Below are 21,992 nucleotides of genomic sequence, written 5' to 3'. Positions count from 1 at the left end.
AAATATAATTACCACACATTTGATATAAAGAACTTTATTTTGAAATAAGGAAATACAAATTCTTTGAAGTTACCATCGGTTTGTGTAGAATCATCTCAGCCTTAATTTCTAAAATCAATCTGACTTTTGAAAACCTTCTAGTAAAATGATTACAGTAAACTTTAGACTTAAAGTCAGGTGAGGATATATATACTTTATGAGAGTCATCATATTACTAGTTTTGATTTATCTTTTAAAATGTGTGTTTGCTCCCTGTTTCATTCTCAATACTGAAAACACAATTTCTCACAAAGATTTAGTCTCTTTCTATATCTAAAATTTTCCAAAAAAGAATTTTTAGGCTACATAAATTCAAAACAACTATTTTTGTGACCCAGCATGAAAATGTGTAGAAGCAAATCAGAATTGTTTTTAATTGGAGGTATATCTTCAAGTAAAACAAAGATAGGACCAAAGACAAACACAGTTTATGGGAATGGGTTTTAGAAAGATTTTTAGTTCAGTGAAGTATATTAGACAGTGTTCTTAATAATACATTGTTTTAAGTGTGAACAAAAAAATTTTAGAAAGGAATTTGTAATACTAAAATCGATCTATACATATTCGAACTATCAATAATCTGACTTTAAGAAAGTGGGACAAGGTGACTGAAGACATAAAACACTATTGAGTTTACGGGGCGCCTGGGTGGCTCAATCGTTAAGCGTCTGCCTTTGGCTCAGGTCATGGTCCCAGGGTCCTGGGATCGAGTCCCATAGCGGGCTCCCTGCTCAGCGGGAAGGCTGCTTCTCCCTCTCCCGTTCCCCCTGCTTGTGTTCCCTCTCTCGCTGTCTCTCTCTCTCTGTCAAATAAATAAGTAAAATCTTTAAAAAAAAAAATACTACTGAGTTTATTTAACCAAGTGTTCCTGAACCATTCTGGGCGTGAAGAATGACAGGCATGAGGCCACGGTATTGTCCCAGGAACAGCGGCCGGCAGCTGGGTGCTTTACCACATGATTCCCAAAGGGCAGAGAGGCTCCTCGGGAAATAGTGGGGTGGATTAATTTTGACAATAATAAACTTTACATGAGGGACAGTGAGCATAATAGGATCTAATCAGACTGAACTCTTGCCAAGAACCTGAAATCAGAACCACCACCATCACCAAGTTCAATCCAAGTGTCCTCATTTCTACACAGAGAGAACATTTCTAATACTTTTATTTAAAGAAATAAAATCAATTGGTGAACTTCATAAGAAGTGTATATAATGCACTTCTTGTGTGAACCCCTTTTTGTTCATTTGGTAGCTTAGAGATATCTGTAAAGATCTGCCTCTTTACTTCTTAACTTCATCAACCCGCCTGGATGGAACATGAGGTCAACGATATACACCTCAGGGGGAGGGAGAGCCTCAATCAGTCCCTTACGAGATTCATTCATCAACTTAACTTCATTCCAGGCTCTGCCATACTCCCCACGAACCAGAGAGCAGCCAATGCCAATTTTATCAGCCAGCGCCTGTGGGAGAAAACACAAGATCAACCAAAAGTGAGGAGGGAGAGGTGCGGAGAAAAATCCTTAGCTGGAAGACCCACCTTGTTGAAGGGGAAATACACAACTCTTGCAAAGAAGTGCTTAGAAAGGAGGCTGGAAAAAAGATGTGGAATATTGTGATAGGAGCCAATAAAATGTGGTAAGTTCCCTTGTTCCCCAAGATCCTGTAGACTCAAAATCTCTGTGTAGGTCCTGCTGGGAAGTGACATTTTTCAGGCAGTTACACTGCATTGTATCAGCACAAGATTGATAACGTCATTGGAGAATAGCTATTCCACGGGCTTTCAGCACTACCGCATCTATCAATCTTTCCATGCTTCTAGGCTGCTCTGTGGGTGTGCTATGCAGTGGGATTGAATGGAGGGATCAAACTGGTGGGAACCTCTTTCTTGCCGATTTATTCTGTGTGATGGGGACGCTGCCGTGAGCAGGGGGTTGGCCCTTTTTGGGATGCCTGATGCCACTTCCTCCGGAGTGGCTTATGTTCCTTAGAAGCGCTCTCTTCAGTTTGTCCTGATTTTGAAGTTATTTAAAAAGTACCTTTAAAATAATCTGGAAACTTCTTAGCCACGTCATAGTGGATTAAGAGACTGCTCAGACTGCCTGGATTTGAATTTTGGCTCAGCCACTTACTAGTTGTTGTCACCTCAGGCAAATGACTCAGCCTCTCTGTACTTCTATTTCTTCATCTGAGAAATGAGGATAACAACAGTCGAACCTCCTTCCTAGCAGGGTGGTTATGGAGATGAAGGGAATGAATACGTGTCAAGGGCCTAGAGCTATGAATGCTGCACAGAGTAGGTACTCAATAGGTGTTCCTAGTAGAAGACAAGAATTGTGTTGTTTTAAAAATCCATCTATATATTAATGTGATTTATTGAATACCTACTGTGTATTGACTTCACCAAGGTAGTCTTTCTTGGGTGGACCAAGATAATTAAGACATGGTTGTCACTTTTAGAGCCTTCCATCCTATCAAGTCTGAGCCTGCCTGGTAAACAGTCAACTAGAATACAACAGGATCCAAATGGATGGCATTCTGTGGTATTGTCATTTATAATAAGAAATACGCGTTTGGTCTTTGTCCCGTTTCTGGCACGGAGCTCCTAAACCCTTGGAATTTCCTAAGTGATGAGAACGATAAAAGTGTCTTTCCTTATGTTAATGAGGTAACTTCTGGACCGCACTTAAGGATGGGGGCTGTTTGGCAGGGGAACCAATCTTATGATTGGGTTACAACATTTAGTCCCACCCTGAACCTGGGGAGGGGAGAGCGGTTGCAGGTTGAATCAGCCCGCAGTGGCAATGATTTCATCAATCATGGCTATGAAATGAAGCTTCCCTGAAAACCCAAAAGGTGAGAATTCGGAAAGCTTCTGGATTGGTGACCCCGTGGAGATTCAGGGAGAGTGGGGCGCCTGGAGCAGGGCACAGAAGCTCCAAGCCTTCTCCCCCTACCTTTCTCTATGCATCTCTTCCATCTGGCTGTTCCTGAGTTATATCTTTTTATGATAAACTGGTGATCTAGTAAGTAAAATGTTTCTGAGTTCTGTGAGCCCCTCTGGCAAATTAATCAACCCTGAGGGGCTGTGTTCTTGGGAACCTCCAGTCTATAGCGGGCTGGTCAGAAGCGCAGATGACAGCCGGGCTTGTGACTGGTTGGCTGAAGTTTGTGTGGCGGGGAGGGTGCAGTGGTGCAGGAGTGAGCCCGTAACCTGTGGGGTCTGACGCTGTCCCCAGGTGGGTAGTGTCAGAATTGAGTTGCATTGACCTAGCTGATGTCTGAGGATTGGCTGGATGTATAAAACCTGCTCCCCCCACCCCGGGCCTGCCACCCCTCCCCCCACTGGAATTGGTACAAGAATCCTCTTATACTCATTGTCTAGTGGGGTAGAGAGTCAAAAATAAACATGTTCTCTGAAATAATATTTATTGCTCTCTTAACTCCATGTCAAGGCACTTTAAATCATCAAAATAATCCTGTGAAATAGATAACGATTGGGTATCCCATTTTATGGAGAGTGAAACTGAGGCCAGATCATTTTCCTGAGGAAGGTCACCGTAAGTGGTGACCTAATGTGGAAGCCAGGGAATCTGTCCCCAGAGTCTGAGTTCCTAGCCTCAGGGTGATACTGCCTCCCACTGAGTTGAATGAGTTCCCAGCTGAAAGTCTCCATCTTCTCTGCAAAGTGCGAAACAAAGTCGTCTGCTTAGAGGAAGAGGCAGAGATGAAAGTGTTAGTAGGACAAACATGTGGGGCAGAGCTGCTGCGGGAAAAGGAAAAGCCTGTGACCAGGAGCTGGAAAAGAGTGGCCAGGCCAAATGACTGTCCACATGAGTTGGGCACGCTGACTCGGCTGTGGCACTCCCCACTGTCAAGTTCCATAGCCCGAGTGTCACAGTGGAAAGGGCAAGCAATCCGACTGGCCCCGGGGGGACTGGCAAGGCAGTAGGGAGGACGGATGGGGCCAAGAAAGTGGGGGAAGTTAGTGAGCCAATTATAAGGTCTAAGGATAATTCATCTAGGCTGCCAAGGGGGAAAAGTAAAGCCAAAAACGAGGCAATAAACTGGAAGAAAATAGGGAAGATGAAGAGTATTCACAGGAGTGAACAATTTAGGAGGGTGGAAGGATAAAAGATTTTATCATTGGTATTAGCGGTCAGGCCGTCAGCGGTGGGCAAGACCCAGCTAATGAATTGTGTCACTCCATGCAGGTGTGAGGGTAATAGATTGAGTTCGGCATAATGAGATGGACTGAATGTTCGTGTCTCCCCCCCCCGCCCACCCAGTTCATATGCTGAAACCTTGATCCCCAGTAGGGTGGTATTGGGAGATGGGTCTTTAGGTAGTTAGGTTCAGAGGAGGTCATGAACATGGAGCCCCCACTGCGGGATTAATGCTTTAGTAAGAGGAGGAAGAGATCAGAGCCTCCTGTCTGTCCGGGATGTGAGGACAGAGGCGGAAAGTGGCCACTGCAAACCAGGAAGAGGGTCCTCACCAGATGCTGACTCTGCTGGCACCTTGATCTTAGACTTCCCAGCCTCCGCAATTGTGAGAAATAAATGTTTACTGTTTAAGCCCCCCAGTGTATGGTATTTTGAGACAGCAGCATGAGAACACTAATACAGTGCCTAGGAGATGCTCGGGTGCAGCCAGCTGGAGCGCAGACAGATCAGGAATCAGGAGAGGTCTGTGGGACAGAGGAAAGAATCTGGGCACCTTAGGCAGTTAGTGTTTAAGGTCACGTGACATGAGGACTGCACCGTAGAAAGTACATAAAGTGAGAAAAGAGTCTGGGTTGGAACCGTGAGGGACTCCCACATTGAAGGGGCGTGGAGGAAAAGAGGTCACCAAAGGCCACTGAGATGAGGTGGAAAGAGAGGACAGAAGTTACTAAAGAGAGTGGTGTCAAGGGTTGAGAAGGATCAGTGACAAATTCTTTGACATATCAAGTAAGACAGGGAACTAAGGCCAGGCTGCAGTGGGCTGAGGAGAAAAATGAGGCATGCTAAGGAGGGACTGAGATGACTAAGGTGCTGAGATGACTTTGAATTTTGACCTGGAATAAGAATTATCTACAGATAGAAGCAATGTGGTAGGTTTGATTCAGACAGGCATGGGTATGGGTTCCAGCTGGGCCTCTGGTTGATCTTGGGTAAATTCTCTCTTTGAGTTCGGTTTTCTTGTCTTTCAAACAAGGGTAGTAATTTCAACCTTTGGCATTTGTGAGACTCTTCACAATTGCATTTATCAGGTGCTTGACACGTAGCTCAAAATGATGGTGGTCATGGTAATAGGAGCTATAGGAGTAGTTGTAGCTATGATGAGAAAAGATTTCTATTTCCTCTTTAAAGAGTACAGACTTAACTTTAGATTTTAAAGGAAAAACAGCTAGTAGAGAGAAAGAGATTTAAGGAGGAGAAAATTTGATAAAGCAAGAAATCCAAGAAAATACAGAAGGTTGGCATTTGGATTAGAGATAGAATTCGCTCAGAACTGGAAGCAAGATATACATGGATGTAAAGAGGTTTGTAGGTATTTGCAAGGGGATAGGAATCTTATACATTCAGTCTAGAGTTCAGAAACCATTTTTGCAGCTCCTATTATATTCCAGACACTTGACACAATGGAGAAAAAAATCACCCCCCTGTCTCGTATCTGATCCTTCTTTAGTGTCCCCGTCTCGGTGAATAATGCCATCATTACCAGTTGCCCCGCCCAGGACCTGAAAATCACTTTGTTCTTCTCATGCGGTCCCTGATACCACACCTAGGCAGACACCCAACTGTTTTAAATCTCCCTGTAAATTCACACCTTCTTCCACGTCCTCACAGCTATTGCTTTAGTAAAGGTCACCTATATTTCTTGCTCCAGTGACCTTCCAGTTGGTCTTCCTGTCTCCAGTCCTGCCCCTGCTCTAATTGATTCCCCATTCTGTTGCCTGAACGGTCTTTCAAAATCATATTGCTGCTTTCCCCTTAACAACATTCAGTGGCTACTCACAGATTTTAGGATCAAGTGCAAACTCACATGGTGCTTTGTGATCTGGCCCTTAGCCTCATCCAACCCCTCCTCTTTCCTTCATCCAGACAAACTACTCTACACTCCTCAGATGGACCAGGGGCTCTCATTCCAGTTATTTTGTATAAAATATTGGTTTGTTTAGAATGCTCTTGTCTTCCTTCTTTACCTGCTGAAATCCTACTTAGCCTCTAATACTCAGGCTGCATATCACTTCATCCCCTGAAACTTTCCCTGACATCTCCTTAGAACCCACAAGTCGGGCTTAGGCACCTGGGGTAGGGGCTGCCACTTTAGTATCTCTATATTCCCAGACCTTAGGAGAGCCCTTGGCCTATAGTAGATGTATGATAAATGTTGAATGAATATGCTTCTGATAGTCTGGCAAATATACACGTTACATATATATCTCAAATAGAAGTAACTCTAAACAATAGGATTAATATTAGCCAGTTAAATGTTAGCCAATGGCTCACACCATTATAATAATGACAAACATTTGTACCTACTGGCAAGTGAGGCAAAACATCTTAAGTACCTTGAAAAGCAAAGCTCGATGGTAGAAGATTCCTTTTTTGATCAGTCCAATTGGTATAACATTGGATTTAAGTTGAAATTTTAGTTCACTTATATGAAGTTCCCAGCTGAAATCATGTAGTTTCTCTTTTGAAACTTTACCGCCCATTTTTTCTGCCACATACCTGTGTCAATTACATTGAGATCAAATCAGTCAAGTTTAATATCTCGTTTTGGATGCTTTGAGTGTAACTGTATGTGTGAAAACTATATTTCCTTTGACTTTTATCATTGGCTTTACTTTTTAAACTTACTATAAGCGTGTTAACATTATGCCTACTGTCTTCAAACTCTCATGTATAAACTGAAATTCTAACAATTTCATTCAACACAAAGGAAGAAATGAATGCTAATTTCAATATTTATAACAAGAGACAAATCAATATCACACTAAATTTGTATCAGTGCAGTCTTAAAATTCTACCTTGCTCTTGAAAAGTATTTTCAAATGTTTCAATCTGAAATCCAAGGCATTGTACTAACGTATGGTCCTCCTTTTAAGGAATTTGAACTCAGAGATAATGTGAACAAATAGGAAATTTTCCCATTGGATTCCCAAATATTTTCAAGTTTTATAAGTTTTTTCCTTTTAAGTTGTCTTATTTTTATTTATTTTTTATTTAGAGGCATTTATGTAACCCTGAAGTGAGAGGAGAGAGGAAGGGGGTGATATAGTTTGCCTAGGGGTTTCCCCCTCATTTGAAGCTCTCCCTGAAGAAGTCAGTAAACACACCTGCAAAAATCTTCTGTCGACTGATGAAGCCTACTACATCTTGGAGTAAAGGCAGAATTGCAAATTTTAAGAAAGAATTTCCTCTTGCTGTATGTAGGATCAAGCAAAGAAGAACAACGGCGAAAAACAGAGAAAGGGGCGGGGAGAGAGCTGTCGCATGGACCCCGCCAGGTATCCTGTAATGAATGCGGAAACCAAAGGCACGGGGACAAATCTCTGGATCTCGCCTCGAAAAGGGCTCAGGTTAAAAAAAACAATTATTTGGGAATGATGAAAAGTATTTCTGATAGGAACAAAGCATGAGGACATCTGACAAATGCTGAAATGAGCTAAATCAGAGTTCTGCTCGAGTCATCACTTCTCAAGGACATCAGGAAAACTTCAGTCGCCAAAAATGTTCTCTTCCAGTTCTGGCTGACAAGAAGTCAATGATCTGGCGGCTGTGTTTCTTGCAGTTGTCACGTCCAGGTTTGATGAGTGCAATGCACTGCTCCTTGGAATAGACACAAGCTCCCGTGGAGACTACAGCTGTTGCAGGATCCAGTAGCTCACTAACTGGTTGTCGGTGCCAATTATGGAGGCCACCCTCCACTTGCTGCAATTCCTAACCCCTTACAGCTACCAAGTCAAGTTCTCAGATTTCTCTCAGTGGACTCACATTCAATGCTCTAATTAAGAAGGCAACATCACTGGCTCTCACAGAGCGTCTAGCCTGCCCAAACAGCCACCCTCACAACCACACTCGAGAGCAACGCGAAACGCAAAATATCAGACATCTGTCTGACCTAAAAATAGTGACGGTTATTTGTATCAGAAAAGAATTTGTGGGGATGGGGTAACCTGGTGATGGTCATTAAGGAGCACACGTGATGGAATGAGCACTGGGTGTTATAGAAGACTGATCAATCACTGAACTCTACCTCTGAAACTGATAATACCCTATATGTTAATTCATTGAATTCAAATTGAAAAAATTTAAAAAAGAAAATAATTTGTGAGTTTACAAAGAATTCACAATACGCTTCGTTAAATTGTGAGCACCCCAGGTACCTAAGGAGTAATTAAATTTTCTTTCTTTCTTTTTTTATTTTTGGAGTAATTTAATTTTCAAACTTTTGATTCCTTCCTAACTTCTTCAGGATCACGTTGAACGATGCCTTTAATGGTTTAGCTGGAGAAAATGACAAAAGTGTTTTTCTTTAAGCAATTTCTAGCTCCTAGCTCTGATTCTTGGCGGAAATAGGACCTAAAATAGAAATTGGGCATTTTTTCCAATTTATTATGTTTCTGCTTCAAGGTCAGAAGTGGGGGGCAGTAATTACAATGTCGTTAGCTGAAAATGGGCTAAGAAATGCAAACCACTAAAATCAAAAACTTTGCTTCAGAAACTTAAAATGCCGATGTATATAGAGACCACTTACTTTGCAAGAGCCTCAATCTGCTCCTTAATATTGGTTATGGGAAATATTGACTTGGTCACTTCATACACATAAACACAGAAGCCCGGGTCGGAGGGAGGGTACCATTCTTTATCAGGGCTCCCTTCTCCGGCCAATTTTGGGGCTGCCGCAAACTCCTCTTCCTCCTTCACTTTTTCCTCTTCTTTTTTCCCTCGGTCTTTCCTTTAAGAGGAAACGGCAGCAATCAAAGTCACAAAATGAATAGGCACTAACTGCACTCCGAGTTCATCTGAAGAGCACACCAGAAAGAGAGTATTTTATACCTTAACGACCGTATCATGTGCAGTTTTCAAATTTTTGATGACAACAATAGAGTTTTATGGTTTCTATATTATGTAAGCGAAATTAACTGTCAAGAGAACACAACATGATTGATACATATTATGAAAATCATGTACTGGTCTTGCGTACAATTGCCTAGCCAGATGTCTGGTGCATAGTAGGTATGTAATAAACATTTATTGAATTGGGAAAAAATAGGTTGCCTCCTCAGGGAGTGTAAGCCAGTCTTACATCATCTCTTGCTTCAGGTGAGACCTTCTGCAAGAAGAGTTTGAATCACTGTTCTTAAGAAAAATGACCCAGAACTTGGAAAAAAGGCAAAACCAAATAAGGCTAGCATGGAATTTTCATGTCATGCAGGGGAACACTTACCTAAAGTTTTTATAGGGAAACGGACTTAGTTCTGTACTTAGGAAAACTGGAATGTACTTTGTAAAGATATTGTTTAATCAAAATATTCTGTGAATTAATCGTTTCAAACTTAGAGAATTTGCTAGCTAACATGTAAGTGTTTGTTTAGTAGAGATGCACATTATTTCTGTCAATGGAGAAGATATGGCCAGAGGTTATAGTTTATTGTCCTGTAGGATGGTAACCAGTTTTTGGGTTTTTTTTAATGTAACTCAGCCATCTTTTTCTAACATCCTTTAATTAAATTGGATATAAATCCCTAGCTCCTCAAATGTCCTTTGGACCAATATTAACATCTTCCTGGTTCCCTCATTAATTTATGAGTTGAACAAAAGCAATGACATGTATTCTCATTCCAGGTAACATGGAGTAGGCACATTTAACCCTGCTTCTCCTCCTGAATACAGTCCATCAAACCTGGACAGGATTCAACAGCCACTTGAAGACTCTGAAAAGCAAATGGTAGCAGGAAGATCCGAGAAGGTCTCTGGAATTACTGAACAGATGGTGAGTTTATCTTTTTATTTTTCTCCAGTGTTCTCTAGACATGGCTCAAAATCCCAGAAGTGGGCATCAGCACAGAGAGAGTTCAAGGAGAGGCCCTCTTGAGAAACAGGAAAGACACAGAGTAGAGGAAAGCCATGTTTTGTTGTTTTTTTTTTTTCCCTCCTTTCTCTTGTGTCCCAGCCCCCAAGGAATCCTGTGGCTGTGGCAGCAGTGGTGACATCAGCATCTCATAAGAACCCAAAATAACTTTATACTCGCTCAGTCCTCATGTTGCTTGGCTGGAGATAATAGGGGCAGTCACGGCCAGAGTATAGCAGGGCAGGGTAAATAAAGTTTCCCGACTTGAGGACCAAAAAACCCCCCCAAGGAACCAACAAACACAAGGGAGATCACGAAAAGGGAAAAGCTCAGGAAAAAAATCAAGTTATTTATGAATTCTTAGGCTTACCCCCAAGCTGTGTACATATCGTCTGACCCTAAACAGTACATCACAGATGTTGAGGATAGAACGATGGGACTGACCACCACCCAAATCCTAAACTGGACACTCGTTGGCACACAGTCAGGACTGCTCCAAATAGCATGGCAAAGCCTTTGGAAACTGGGCTGACAGTGGAATGACAACCCACAGAACACTGGCTGAAACTTGTTGGAGATTGAAAGCAGCTGGGTCTGGGCACCTGACGTCTCGGAGCGTGTGACTCTTGATCTTGGGGTGGTGAGTTCGAGTCCCACGTTGGGTGTAGAGATTACTTAAATAAATACAACTTAAAAAAAAAAAAGAAGAAATCAACTTGGTCAACTGCTGGCTAAAACAGACACAAAAAAAGGGAAATTCTTCTTAGAATGCATATAAGACACATTTACCAATATTTTGATTACTGTAACTTTATCATAAATCATTAAATCGAGAGATTTTTTCAACTTTATTCTTTCTTTAAAATTATTTTATATACCCTTCCATAAAGGTTTTAGATTTAGCATGTCTATATCTAAAAAAATCCTGCTGGAATTTTGATAGAATTATACCAAATCTATCAGATCAGTTTGGGGGAAAACTGACATTTTTACTATGTTGAGTTTTCCAATACATGAACATGGTATATCTCTTCACTTATTTAGTGATTCTTTGATTTCCTTTGTGTTTGATGGTTCTCAATATATGTTTTGAGATATTTCATATCTCATTTTTAAAGCTGTTAAAAATGGTATTCAACAAATTTTTGGTTTTCAATTTTTTATTGCCAGCATATAGAAATATGATTGATTTTTATGTTTTGACCTGATATACTGATCTGTTGCTAAAGTCACCTATTAGTCCTAAGAGGTTTTTTAAAAAATAGACTCCTTATGGATTTTCTATTCAGACTATCTTGTTGTCTGCAAATAGGAACTGTTTTTTCCCCCTCATTTTCCAGTCTTTATACTTTTAAAAATTACCTTATTGCAATGTGTAGGTGATGAATAGGAGTGATAAGAATACAGTGATGAATAGGAGTGATAAGAATAGTTATCCTTGTTTTGTTGATGATTTTTTCAGAAAAGCATCCAGTCTTTCACCATTAAGTATGATATAATCAGTTGTTTCTCCCCCCCGCCCCCCCGTGGATGCCTTTCATCAGGTCGAGAAAGTTCCCTTATATACCTACTTCACTGACAGTTGTATTTTTAATCATAAATGATGTTGAATTTTGTCAAATTATTTTTCTGCATCAATTAATATGATCATGTGGGTTTTTTTCTTTATACTGTCAATATGGTGGATTACATTGACTGATTTTCAAATATTGAACCAGCCTACATTCCTGGGATAAACTCCTCTTAGATGAATTATTCTTTCTATGTATCACTGGATTTGATTTGCTAATATTTCATAGAGGACTTTCACATCTGTATTCATGATGGATACTGGGCCGTAATTTTCTTTTTGTATAACCACCTTGTCTGATACTGGCATTAGGATAATGCTGGTATCATACATTGGGAAACATTCTCCCTTATTTCCTGGAAAAGACTGTTTGGGGTTAGTATTGATTCTCGAAACATTTAGCAAAATTCACTAAATGAAACCATTGGGGTCAGGAGATTCTTTTTAGGAAGGGTTTTATGAATTCAATTTCCTTCATAGTTCTGGACTATTTAGGTCATCTATTTCATCCTTGGTGAGTTTTGATAGTTGGCAGTTTTTGATGAATTTGTTTATTTCATCTAAGTGGCTGAATTAAAGTGCTCATAGCATTATCCTTCAATGTGTGTAGGGTTTGTGATGATAATTCTCTCTTTCATTTCTAATATTGATAATTTACATATCCTCTTTTTTATGCTTTGTCAGTCTTGCTAGAAGTTTATCAATGTTACTGATGTTTTTAAAGAACCAGCTTTTGATTTCATTGGCCTTCTCTATTGCTTTTCTGTTTCCAATTTCATTGATTTCTGCTCCTTACTATTTTCTTCCTTCTGCTTGTATTGGGTTTATTTTGCTTGTCTTTTTCTAATTTCTTGAGGTAAGAGCTTAGCTTACTGACTCAAGACCTCCCTTTTACTCTAATACATTTAGTAAAATAAATTTCCCTCTTAGAACTGCTTTGCCTGTATCCCACAAATTTTCATATGCTACATCTTCACTTTCATTTAGTTCTTTGTAGTTTTAAACTTCCTTTGAGACTTTTGTCCCATAGATTATTTAGAAATGTGTCATTCAATTTCTGTACATCTTGAGATTTTCTTGTCTTTCTGTTGTTAATTTCTAGTTTGTTTCTATAAGGGTCAGAGATCATATTCTGTATGATTTCAATTATTTTAAAGTTGCTGAGTTCTGTTTTATGACCCCAGGTATTTGTAAATGTTCCACATGAAGTTGAAAAAATGTGTTTTCTGTTGTTAGTGGTGGAATGTTCTATAATTCATTGATTAGATCCTATTTATTGCTGGTATTGTTCAAATCTTTTATATCTTTGCTGATTTCAGGTCAAGTAGTTCTATCAGTTGCTCAGAGGGGAGTGTTGAAGTCCTCAACCATAATTTTGGACTTGTCTATTTCTACTTTCTGCTCTATCAGTTTTTGTTTCATGTATTTGAGGCTCTGTTGTTTGGTGCTATACATTAGATCATTGTGTCTTCCTCACAGATTAATCCATTTTTCATATGTCTTTGTCTCTAGAAATTTTCTTTGCTCTGAAGTCTACTTTATTACGTATTAAAGAGCCACTCCTGCTTTTTAAAAAGTTAATGTTTACATGGTATCTTTTTCCATCTTTTCACTTTCAACCTACCTATATCAATGAATTTAAAGTGAGTTTCTTTAAACAGCATATAGTTCCATATAACTTTTTTTTTTAAGCTTTTATTTTTAAGTAATCATTACACCCAACATGGGGCTTGAACTAACAACCCTGAGATCAAGAGTCGCATGCTCTACCGGCTGAGGCAGCCAGGTGCCCCTCCATTATAACTTTTTAATCCACTCTGTGTCAATCTCTGCCTTTTGATTGGTTCTTATTCCTCTGTTTTTCCTTTTTTGCCTTTCTGTTGGTTACCTGAACATTTTTTAGTTTTCCATCTTGATTTATTTACACCATTTTTGAGTGTAGCTCTTTGTATTGGTTTGTAGTGGTTACTGTAGGATTTTAGTATACATACATGGCTTATCACAGTCTGCTGGTATCCACATTTTATCACTTTGAGGGAAGTGTGGAAACCTCACATCCATTTAGCTCTCTTTACCTCTCTTCATTTTTGTTTCAATCATCAAATGTGATTTATAAAACTCATGAGGAAACAGATAGCCTATTGTATGTACCCATATTTCAATTCTTTTTGCTATTCCTTCTTCCTTCCTTGATGCTTCCAGATTCTTTCATCATTTTCTTCTTGTTTGAAGAACTTCTAGTAACTAGTCAATATGTAAAGGTAGAACTGCTGGCAATAAATTTTTTGTTTTCCTTCACTTGGGAATGTCTTTACTTTCCCCTCTTCATTACTAAAGGGTAGTTTCCCCAGAGAGAGAACACGTGGTTGACTCCTTTAGCAGTTGAGAAATGTTATGCCACCTCCTTCTAGCCTGAGAGAAATGTACCGTCATTCAAATTGGAGTTTCCCTATAGGAAACTGGAGCTTACACCTGTATGAATTCTGGATCCCATGACTCAGGTGGGCTTCCTTAGGTGGAGCTATCTCCCACAAGAAAATTGCATCCTATGCTATGCTAGCAGAAAGAGAGGGAAGACAAGGACACCTCTGTGTGACTTCTATAGCCTTTGCTTAAGTGTATCTTTTTCCTGCATCTCATGTATTTTTCTTTTGCTATAATAAATCTCGGCCATAATTATATATATATATATATCCCCCCACCAGCCAAGAAAATGGGGCTAGTTCAGGTGAATTTCCTAAATTATGTCTTTGCAACTATTGAACATTCTGTTCCGCTAGCAGTAAATTAGGGGCAGGAATTATCTTTAAGTATTTCTTGAAGTATAGGGTGAAAGGTGGGGATCAGCTAAAGGTCATGTGAGTTTTCTCTTTATTTTGAGGAAAAAATACAAAAATAATTTTATTAAATGCTTTTGGATAATTACACAAAACTCTATAATCATAACAAATACAAAAGTTTTATATATATATATTTTTTATTTATTTGAGAGAGAGAGAGAGTGAGAGAGAGCGCGCAAGAGGGGATAGGGTTAGAGGGAGAAGCAGACTCCCCGCCGAGCAGGGAGCCCGATGTGGGACTCGATCCCAGGACTCCGGGATCATGACCTGAGCCGAAGGCAGTCACTTAACCAACTGAGCCACCCAGGCGCCCCAGTTTTATATATTTTTTAAAGTTTATTATTTATTTGAGAGAGAGAGAGGGAGAAGCAGACGCCCCACTGAGCAGAGAGCCCGATGCAGGGCCTGATCCCAGGACCCTGGAATCATGATCCAAGTCGAAGGCAGATAGCTTAACTGACTGAGCCACCCAGGAGCCCCAAGTTTTATATTTTCTAATTCAATATTCTATTGACCGTAATTAAGTAAAGGAGAGAGCTTAATCATGTATGAAATGTACTCACCATATATTACAGTAAAATCTCTAAGCAAAAATTAGTATTTCCCAGCTCTACCATCTAAAAACCTTTCTTCTTTTTTGTAAATGGAACATCTTCACACCCATAGTAAGATTTTCGTGAGCTGGGAACTACCACTGGAAAGGTCAGTTAGAATGGCAGGAAGCATATTTAGGTTTACCTATTCCTAAAGTTACAGGGTAGCTTTATAATATTTGACAGTCTGACTCAGAGACACCTGTAAAACAAAGCAGGTGTATTTCTCACTGAGTGTGCTGCCAGGAGAAAGAATCATTTGGCACATAGAAGATGCCAGCCAGCACACAGGGCTAAGTGCATCGTGGAGGGCAATCTTATTGAGTGATTAAAAAGGGATAATTTACTGGAGCTCCTGAGCTGTAGTTTTCTGCTGCTGTATATAGAAGTATTTCATCTGGACCTCTTTCCCATGAAGTCTGCCCAGTTGTGTTAATAAGGGCTTTAATGCTTGAAGGAATTTCATTTCTAAGTAAATATTGGAACAAGTGCTCAGAAATTACAAAAACAACGCTCGTAAAATTAACCCTCAGAAAGAACATCAATTTGTGATTAAAGATAGCAGAACTTTTAACTTTCTTACAGAGGCTTGAACCAAACTACCTCAGAAAACAGAGACTTACTGTGGGAATCCAAAACAGTAAGGATATTTTCTATTGTTCATAGGTGGATGAGAAGGTAGGCAGCTAAGTAGAGAGATTTGTCTGGCTCCAAATTGTGTATTGACATTTTCAAAGTTTAATCACTTGCTCCTTTTTGACACCATCAACTATTTGAACAAATAAATTAGAAGGCAAGGCTGCTGGGAGCAATATAAGTCACGAATCTGGCCCACATGGGTTTTCAATTTAGGTGGGAAGATTTTGGTCTATGGAAAATAATCACCATGCCTGGTAGCATTCGATAAATTCCACATGAGTGATAAAAATAAGAAACTCAAGATGTTCCAGAAATCTATCCCAACTGGGCATCCTGTTCCACCTATTCTATTCCAAAAGAATGAGAAGAGAGTATCATACAGGGTGGACACACAATGTATTCTGGGCTTAGAAGGATGCATGTGCATGTGTGTGTGTGTGGGTGGGTGGGTGGGTGTGTGGTTTATTTTGTTATTTGTCAATGTCCCAGTAGGTAAGCTCTTTGAAAACAGAGGTTTTGTTCACTGCTATATCTCTAACACTAGAACCACTCCTAGCACCTAGTACAGTAAGTATTTGCTGAATGAATGAATAATTTCAAGAAAAGAAGGTGAGAAGGTATTTAAATGTGATTAAGATGTTAAGTGTGATTAAGAGACAATATCTATTTCTGAAAGACTTTTGCAGTCAGTAAAGATTTGGGGGGAAGGGAAAAAATGGCTAAGCTAAGGTTAAAAAGAAGAGCTTGAGGGAAATTATTTTAAAAATAAAAATGTTTTAGGAAGTCATTATGATGAAGATTAAGACTGAACAGCAGAAATGTTTAGGTACATGTTGTAAATTTCTAAAAGACTCCAGAGACGAACAGACTGGAAGGAAACAAAATGGAGACAGGAAAGCAATAAACTTTTAAGTGTGTATAATAAACTCATGTGCAGTCAACTTAAATATTTATGAAAATTGGTCTGAATACAAAAATACAGTACACACAGAACTTACAATACATTTACAAATAGGTACAGTAAATGGTTATCGTAAGGGAAATGGTCTTTATAAAGAAAAGCTTTAGAGGGCATATTAGATTTGTTGGCTTCAGTGAAGCCTAGGAAAGTATCAAGATAGTGGCTGGATGGAAAGGAAACTAATCACCTCTCCCATGAGTGTGTTTTCCCACAAAGGAGAGCACAACTGAAACCTTCACACACAAAAATAATCTGATTACTGGTCACCCAGTGAGAGCCTGTTGCTTTAGGATTTTAATTCATGTAGCATATGGTGACAATATTCATGAGGAGAAAGAAAAATCATTCTTGTCCATATTAGGCCACCCCACATGCATAATTGATTTGCTTGTTTCCCATCCTTTCTCTCCTCTTCTTTTCAAGAATTTAGCCACTTTGTGGTCCAAGATGGCTCATCATTCTTTGTCAGTATCTTTCAGTAACTTTTTGTTAACATTAAACATTCTCTATGACATTCTCAGATGAATAGAGTTAAAATGTTTTACTCTATCTCCAGGGATCCAAAGGACTAATAGTCACAAGACAAGAAGGGTTTATCAAAAAACAGACAACAGGACAACAAGATTATGACCAATCTATCCCCCCAGTGGACCCAGGACTGAGGAGGGGAAAAGGACTGGACATACACTGATCACTCAAGTATGCAAGGCAATGGTTTAGGCACTGGGCAAACATTGTTTCACTTACTCTCACAGCACCTCTGTGAGGCAGGACTCATTTCCATTTTAGAGATAAGAAAACCAAGTACTGGTTTTGTCTGGATGCAAAATGTGTGTTCTCCATCATGCTAACAATCTGTTTGAATGTTGGGAGTACATCAGGGTTTATCTTCAAGTGGGGGAGAAGATGCAGGGACAAGGAGGAGAATGGAAATGGTATGAGAAGAAATAATTATCTTCATTTGTTTACTTATTCTCCTGGGGCATATTGGGAGGGAGTCAAACCTCTATTCCTTTCAACAACAAGCATTCAGTATTTTAAATAATTTGTGAATACTTAAACGATAAATGTTTCTTTACTGTCTCTGGCGTTCATGATATTATTCTAGGCTCTATGACTATAAAAATGAAAAAGTCCTGGTCCCAGGTCTCAAGTAATCCGTTGCTTAGTAAGAAAGACAAATAGATCAACACCAAGCAGTTCAGGTTATATATAAGATTATTTGAATTCATGAAGGAGTGAACGAAAAGAGAATACCTAACCTGGGGTGACCAGGGAATGCCTCACAAAAACAAAATGTATAAAGAGAATGAAGAAGAGTAGGAATTTGCTATGCATACAAGACTTGTAAGACTCTTACAGAGGATGCCATGGTTGCTGTTTGGACTTCATCTGGAGGAAGACAGGGAATCATTGCTTTAGGCAGAGTAATATCGTCAGCCTTTCATTTTGGGAAGGTAACTCGGTGGGGGGGATAGCATGGAGGATGGGTTTGTGGAGGGCTATACAAAAGGGAGAAGAATCTTACAATAATGAGGTCAGTGTCTTGAGATATAATACAAAGGCCTGAACTGGGGATAAAGCTGAAAATGGAGGGAAACCATGACTTAAGAGACATTGAAGACATCTAGTGCACGGGACTGAGACTCATTCAGTGTAGGGAGGAAAGAAGAAGGACTTTAAGATGATTCCTAGGCTTGAGCACTTGCATGGGAAGAGGGTAACATTCATCAACTTAGGGAAGAGAGGAGGAAGTTTGGGAGTTGGGGGAACAATGAGTTCATTTGGAACACATTGTTTACAGGGTAGCAGGAGAGAGCAGATTGGACTCCGGAGAGGTGTATGTAACTGTCAGCAGTAGCTAAAACCATGGAGAGCGAGAAAGGGAGTAAATGAAGAATCCTGGAGCATGTCAACATGTAAGGTAGTTGTGATGGGTAGATGAGGATATAGCAAAAAGGGCCAAAAAAGAGGAGACTTATCTATAGAAGAAGAAGGTATGGATCAAATGAGATAAAGATGTGAGTGCTTCCAAGTAGTACAGAAATTCAAACTATCAAATATTGTAATTAAAAACCCATGGCTATCTGAAGATCAGCACTTTTAAAAATTTATTTAAATTCTAGTTAGTTGACATACAGTTCAATATTGGTTTCAGGAGTAGAGATCAGTGCTCTGAACATTTACCTGTAACACCCGGTGTTTGTCATAACAAGTGCCCTCCTTCATCCCCATCCCCCATCTAGCCCATCCCCCACCCCCTCCTCCCTCCATCAACCCTCAACCCTCAGTTTGTTCTCTATAGTTAAGATCTTGTCTCTCATGATCTGTTTCCCCCTTTCTCTCTTTTTCTGCCTCCCTGAAGATCAGCATTTTGATATTTACAAGTACACAAAATAACTTTCAACCCAGTAGGACTGCCCATTCTCCCCCAAAAGATTTAGGATTAAGAACCAGACTAAGTTGTATGAAAAATAGATGATATTCTGCCAAGAATAGCAGAATCACCAAAGATTAAAGCTGATGTGGTATCAGAGGTACCAGAGGGAAAAATACGCTTTGATTGATGATGGTAAGTACAATATGTGTGTAATGGTCACCCATCAGACAAGTGGCCTACCCTCCTCTTATCAAGGGGGCAGAAGGTCGATTCTTCCCCAGGGCCATGGCTGGGTAGACCAAAGGGAGACACCTGCCTCAAAGCCAGTCAATACTTTGGCCTATGACGGTACGATGGCCTCTTTGACCAATATGCACTTGAATATGCACAAATATGCTTTAGAACTGAAAGTTTGCTTGAAATTGGAGCCAGATTTGTCCCCAGGCAAACCAAAGTCACATATAAGCCACGGTTATGGGTGAGGCGGTAATCAAAAGAAAGTCAAGGAGGATAACAAAGCATCTGTAAATAAGATACCCGCAGTGGAGAGAGAAAAAGAGAGGGAGAGAGACAGAGACCCTACAGTTACTGACTTCATCCGAGCTCCTGTCCTTTAGGGGGTGGCTGCATTTCCCGCGTTGGACTCTGGAGACTCCTCTATATCCCTGCAAGGGTTGAGTGGATTTGGGCTCCTTGCAACCGTTTCGTACAACAGCACTAACATTTGTTGAGCGTCCACTTTGTGCCAGGCACTGCTCTATGCACTTTCTACGTGCTAATTTCTTTACTCCTCACCATACCCTATGTTCTGTTCATTTTACTGAGGAGGGGACTCAGGCAAAGAGAAGGAAACCAACTTGCTCAGACACACAGTTTATAAGGGTGGACCTTGTCAAAAATAACCTTTTCCTGCAACCCTTCAGATTTCTATTCTCTTGAATACACATGAATGCCTCCGTATGCCCACCAAGCCCTGGGCTAAACACTAGGGATGGGAAGAGAAATTCCTCAAATCAGAACATGTTCTTGTCTTCAAGGAGCTCTCCATGCAGTAGAGGTGAAGCACAGAGAAGCCAAAGGAGGAAAGGAAAGACAGGAAGAGAAGGTGCGGGGTGGGGCGCAGGATAGGGAGGGGAGGGGAGGGGAGGGGAAAGGTGGGGTAGGGAGGGGTGGGGTGGGGACGAGACGGGTGACAGGGAAGGGAGGGGAGGGAAGGGCAAAAAATATCATTCCTGGAACAATAGGAGCAGTTAAGAAGCTGCGATGAGAAGAGCGAGCAAAGGAGACTTACAACAGAGAAGGAAGTCAGAAATAGGGAAACAGCCGCTCTGAGGTCTGAGGAGAGCAAACCACCGCCCAGACCTCGGGAGGCCGTAGGGGGCGGTCTCAGTTTAGAGAGCGGATGCTCGAAATGCCTGCCAAACAGCCTCCGATACCACAGTGGTTCGGAAGGGCTTAAGTCAACAATAATTAAAGGGTCACGGAGTGTGGCAAGAGGTCCAAGTGGGTTTTTGAGGAATCCACGAAAGTGCTCATTAGAGAAATAACGGGTTTAAAAATACGTAAACATACGGAAAGCATGTTTAAAACATGCCAGGCCTAAAAAGCATGAAACCACATTCTAATTGTTCCATCAAGAAAGAGCTGGGTCCTATTTCCCTTTCCTCCTCTCGCTGCCTCCTGAGGGGTCAGAGGTTTCTCTGGGCGAGCAGGGTGGGGGCAGGCGGGGTAGAAGCACAAGGCGGAGAGGGACAGGACCGCGCTCCTGCGTGTGGGGCTCACCATCCGCAAGGGCAGCCGCCAGGGGAAGGCAGGGGGTCATTCTACCTTGATCATGACACAGGGTTGGACTTTTAAATGACTGGCTAGAGACTACTGTTGCTGTTTTCGAATTCAAGTGTCTGTAGGACTGTATAGTTGATCAAAGTGACCTGAGTTCTCACCCAGAGGCAGGAGAAGCAATTCACTCCGGTTAAGTTTTCAAGAGATTGCAAGAGGCAAAAATGAAGTGACTTGTTAATTACATTTCATGAGTCTCCCCTCCTACCCAACATCCTGATTCAGTAAGAAAAGCTTCCTATTTTAAAGGCCACCCCTTCAGTTCACCAACTTTGGTGAGAAATCAAAACCTCACATGACTATCCTTAGGAAAAGAAGACAGTCCTACATTTCCTACCTTGATCTTTTCTCCTTCGTGGTGCTTTTGCTAAGAGCAGTATTTCGTCCAGAAGTAGGTTCTGATTTGTCTTCTGTGGGAGATCCAAATCCAGTACTAAAATGAAAAATATTTGTTCTTAGGACAAGGAAAAATTCATCATCGATTTCAATCATATGAGACATAATAAAATATTACATTTGCAAGGCATTTCGTCATTTAGAAGGCATGTTTCTTTGCCATGACATGCCTGGGCTCCCTTCCCCGATGTGAAGCCGGGCACCAGGCATGACTCCATCTACAGAAAATCGAACAAAGCCGGCTCACAGCTCCTAAGTCCTGTGCTCGAGGGCTCACTGGAGGTTCACAGCAAATAGCACAGAAAGCCTACTTTTCCCAGAGATCTTTTCCACAGCAATTTAAAAAGGCAATTATGAAATTATAGTACTAGAAGAATGAAAAGAATTAAGTTGCCCCAATCTAAAACCTAAATTTGTTCTTACTCCCAGGTTGAGGGGAGAATTATTTGAGTACAGACAAAATACCATTTTCTTACTTCGTCTTTTCTTTGCTTGCTCTTCTTAAAGAAGATGAGGAAGAAATACTCCGTCCATAACCAATATCTGATGACTTATCTTCCATAGATGGAGGTGGAGAACTAAAATTTTACATATTTGAATTATATACAAGTTAAAATACTTTATTTGTCAATATTGGATTTGTCCTACAAAACAGATTTCTTTTTCAG

The 21,992-nt window shown here is 40.5% G+C and overlaps 1 protein-coding gene across 1 annotated transcript in view; it reads right to left on the bottom strand.

Annotated features, from left to right (window-relative positions):
- Positions 1 to 378: 378 nt before the first annotated feature.
- Positions 379 to 21,992, bottom strand: part of ARMC3 (armadillo repeat containing 3) — a 93,420-nt gene continuing 71,806 nt past the window's right edge. Inside the window, exons 15-19 of the mRNA XM_081820743.1 lie at positions 21,801 to 21,902; positions 21,266 to 21,361; positions 8,790 to 8,990; positions 6,598 to 6,760; positions 379 to 1,501 (exon numbers count right to left, since the gene is read on the bottom strand). Of these exons, the coding sequence (XP_081676869.1) occupies positions 1,292 to 1,501; positions 6,598 to 6,760; positions 8,790 to 8,990; positions 21,266 to 21,361; positions 21,801 to 21,902 (772 nt within the window). The 3' untranslated portion in view covers positions 379 to 1,291. The remainder of the gene's footprint in view (positions 1,502 to 6,597; positions 6,761 to 8,789; positions 8,991 to 21,265; positions 21,362 to 21,800; positions 21,903 to 21,992) is intronic.

This window comes from Leptonychotes weddellii, chromosome 5, assembly GCF_054177405.1.
Source record: "Leptonychotes weddellii isolate Sample4059 chromosome 5, ASM5417740v2, whole genome shotgun sequence".
Classification (NCBI taxonomy): domain Eukaryota; kingdom Metazoa; phylum Chordata; class Mammalia; order Carnivora; family Phocidae; genus Leptonychotes; species Leptonychotes weddellii.
Note: the sequence above shows the minus strand (reverse complement) of the source record. Positions and strands in the feature narration are given on the sequence as shown.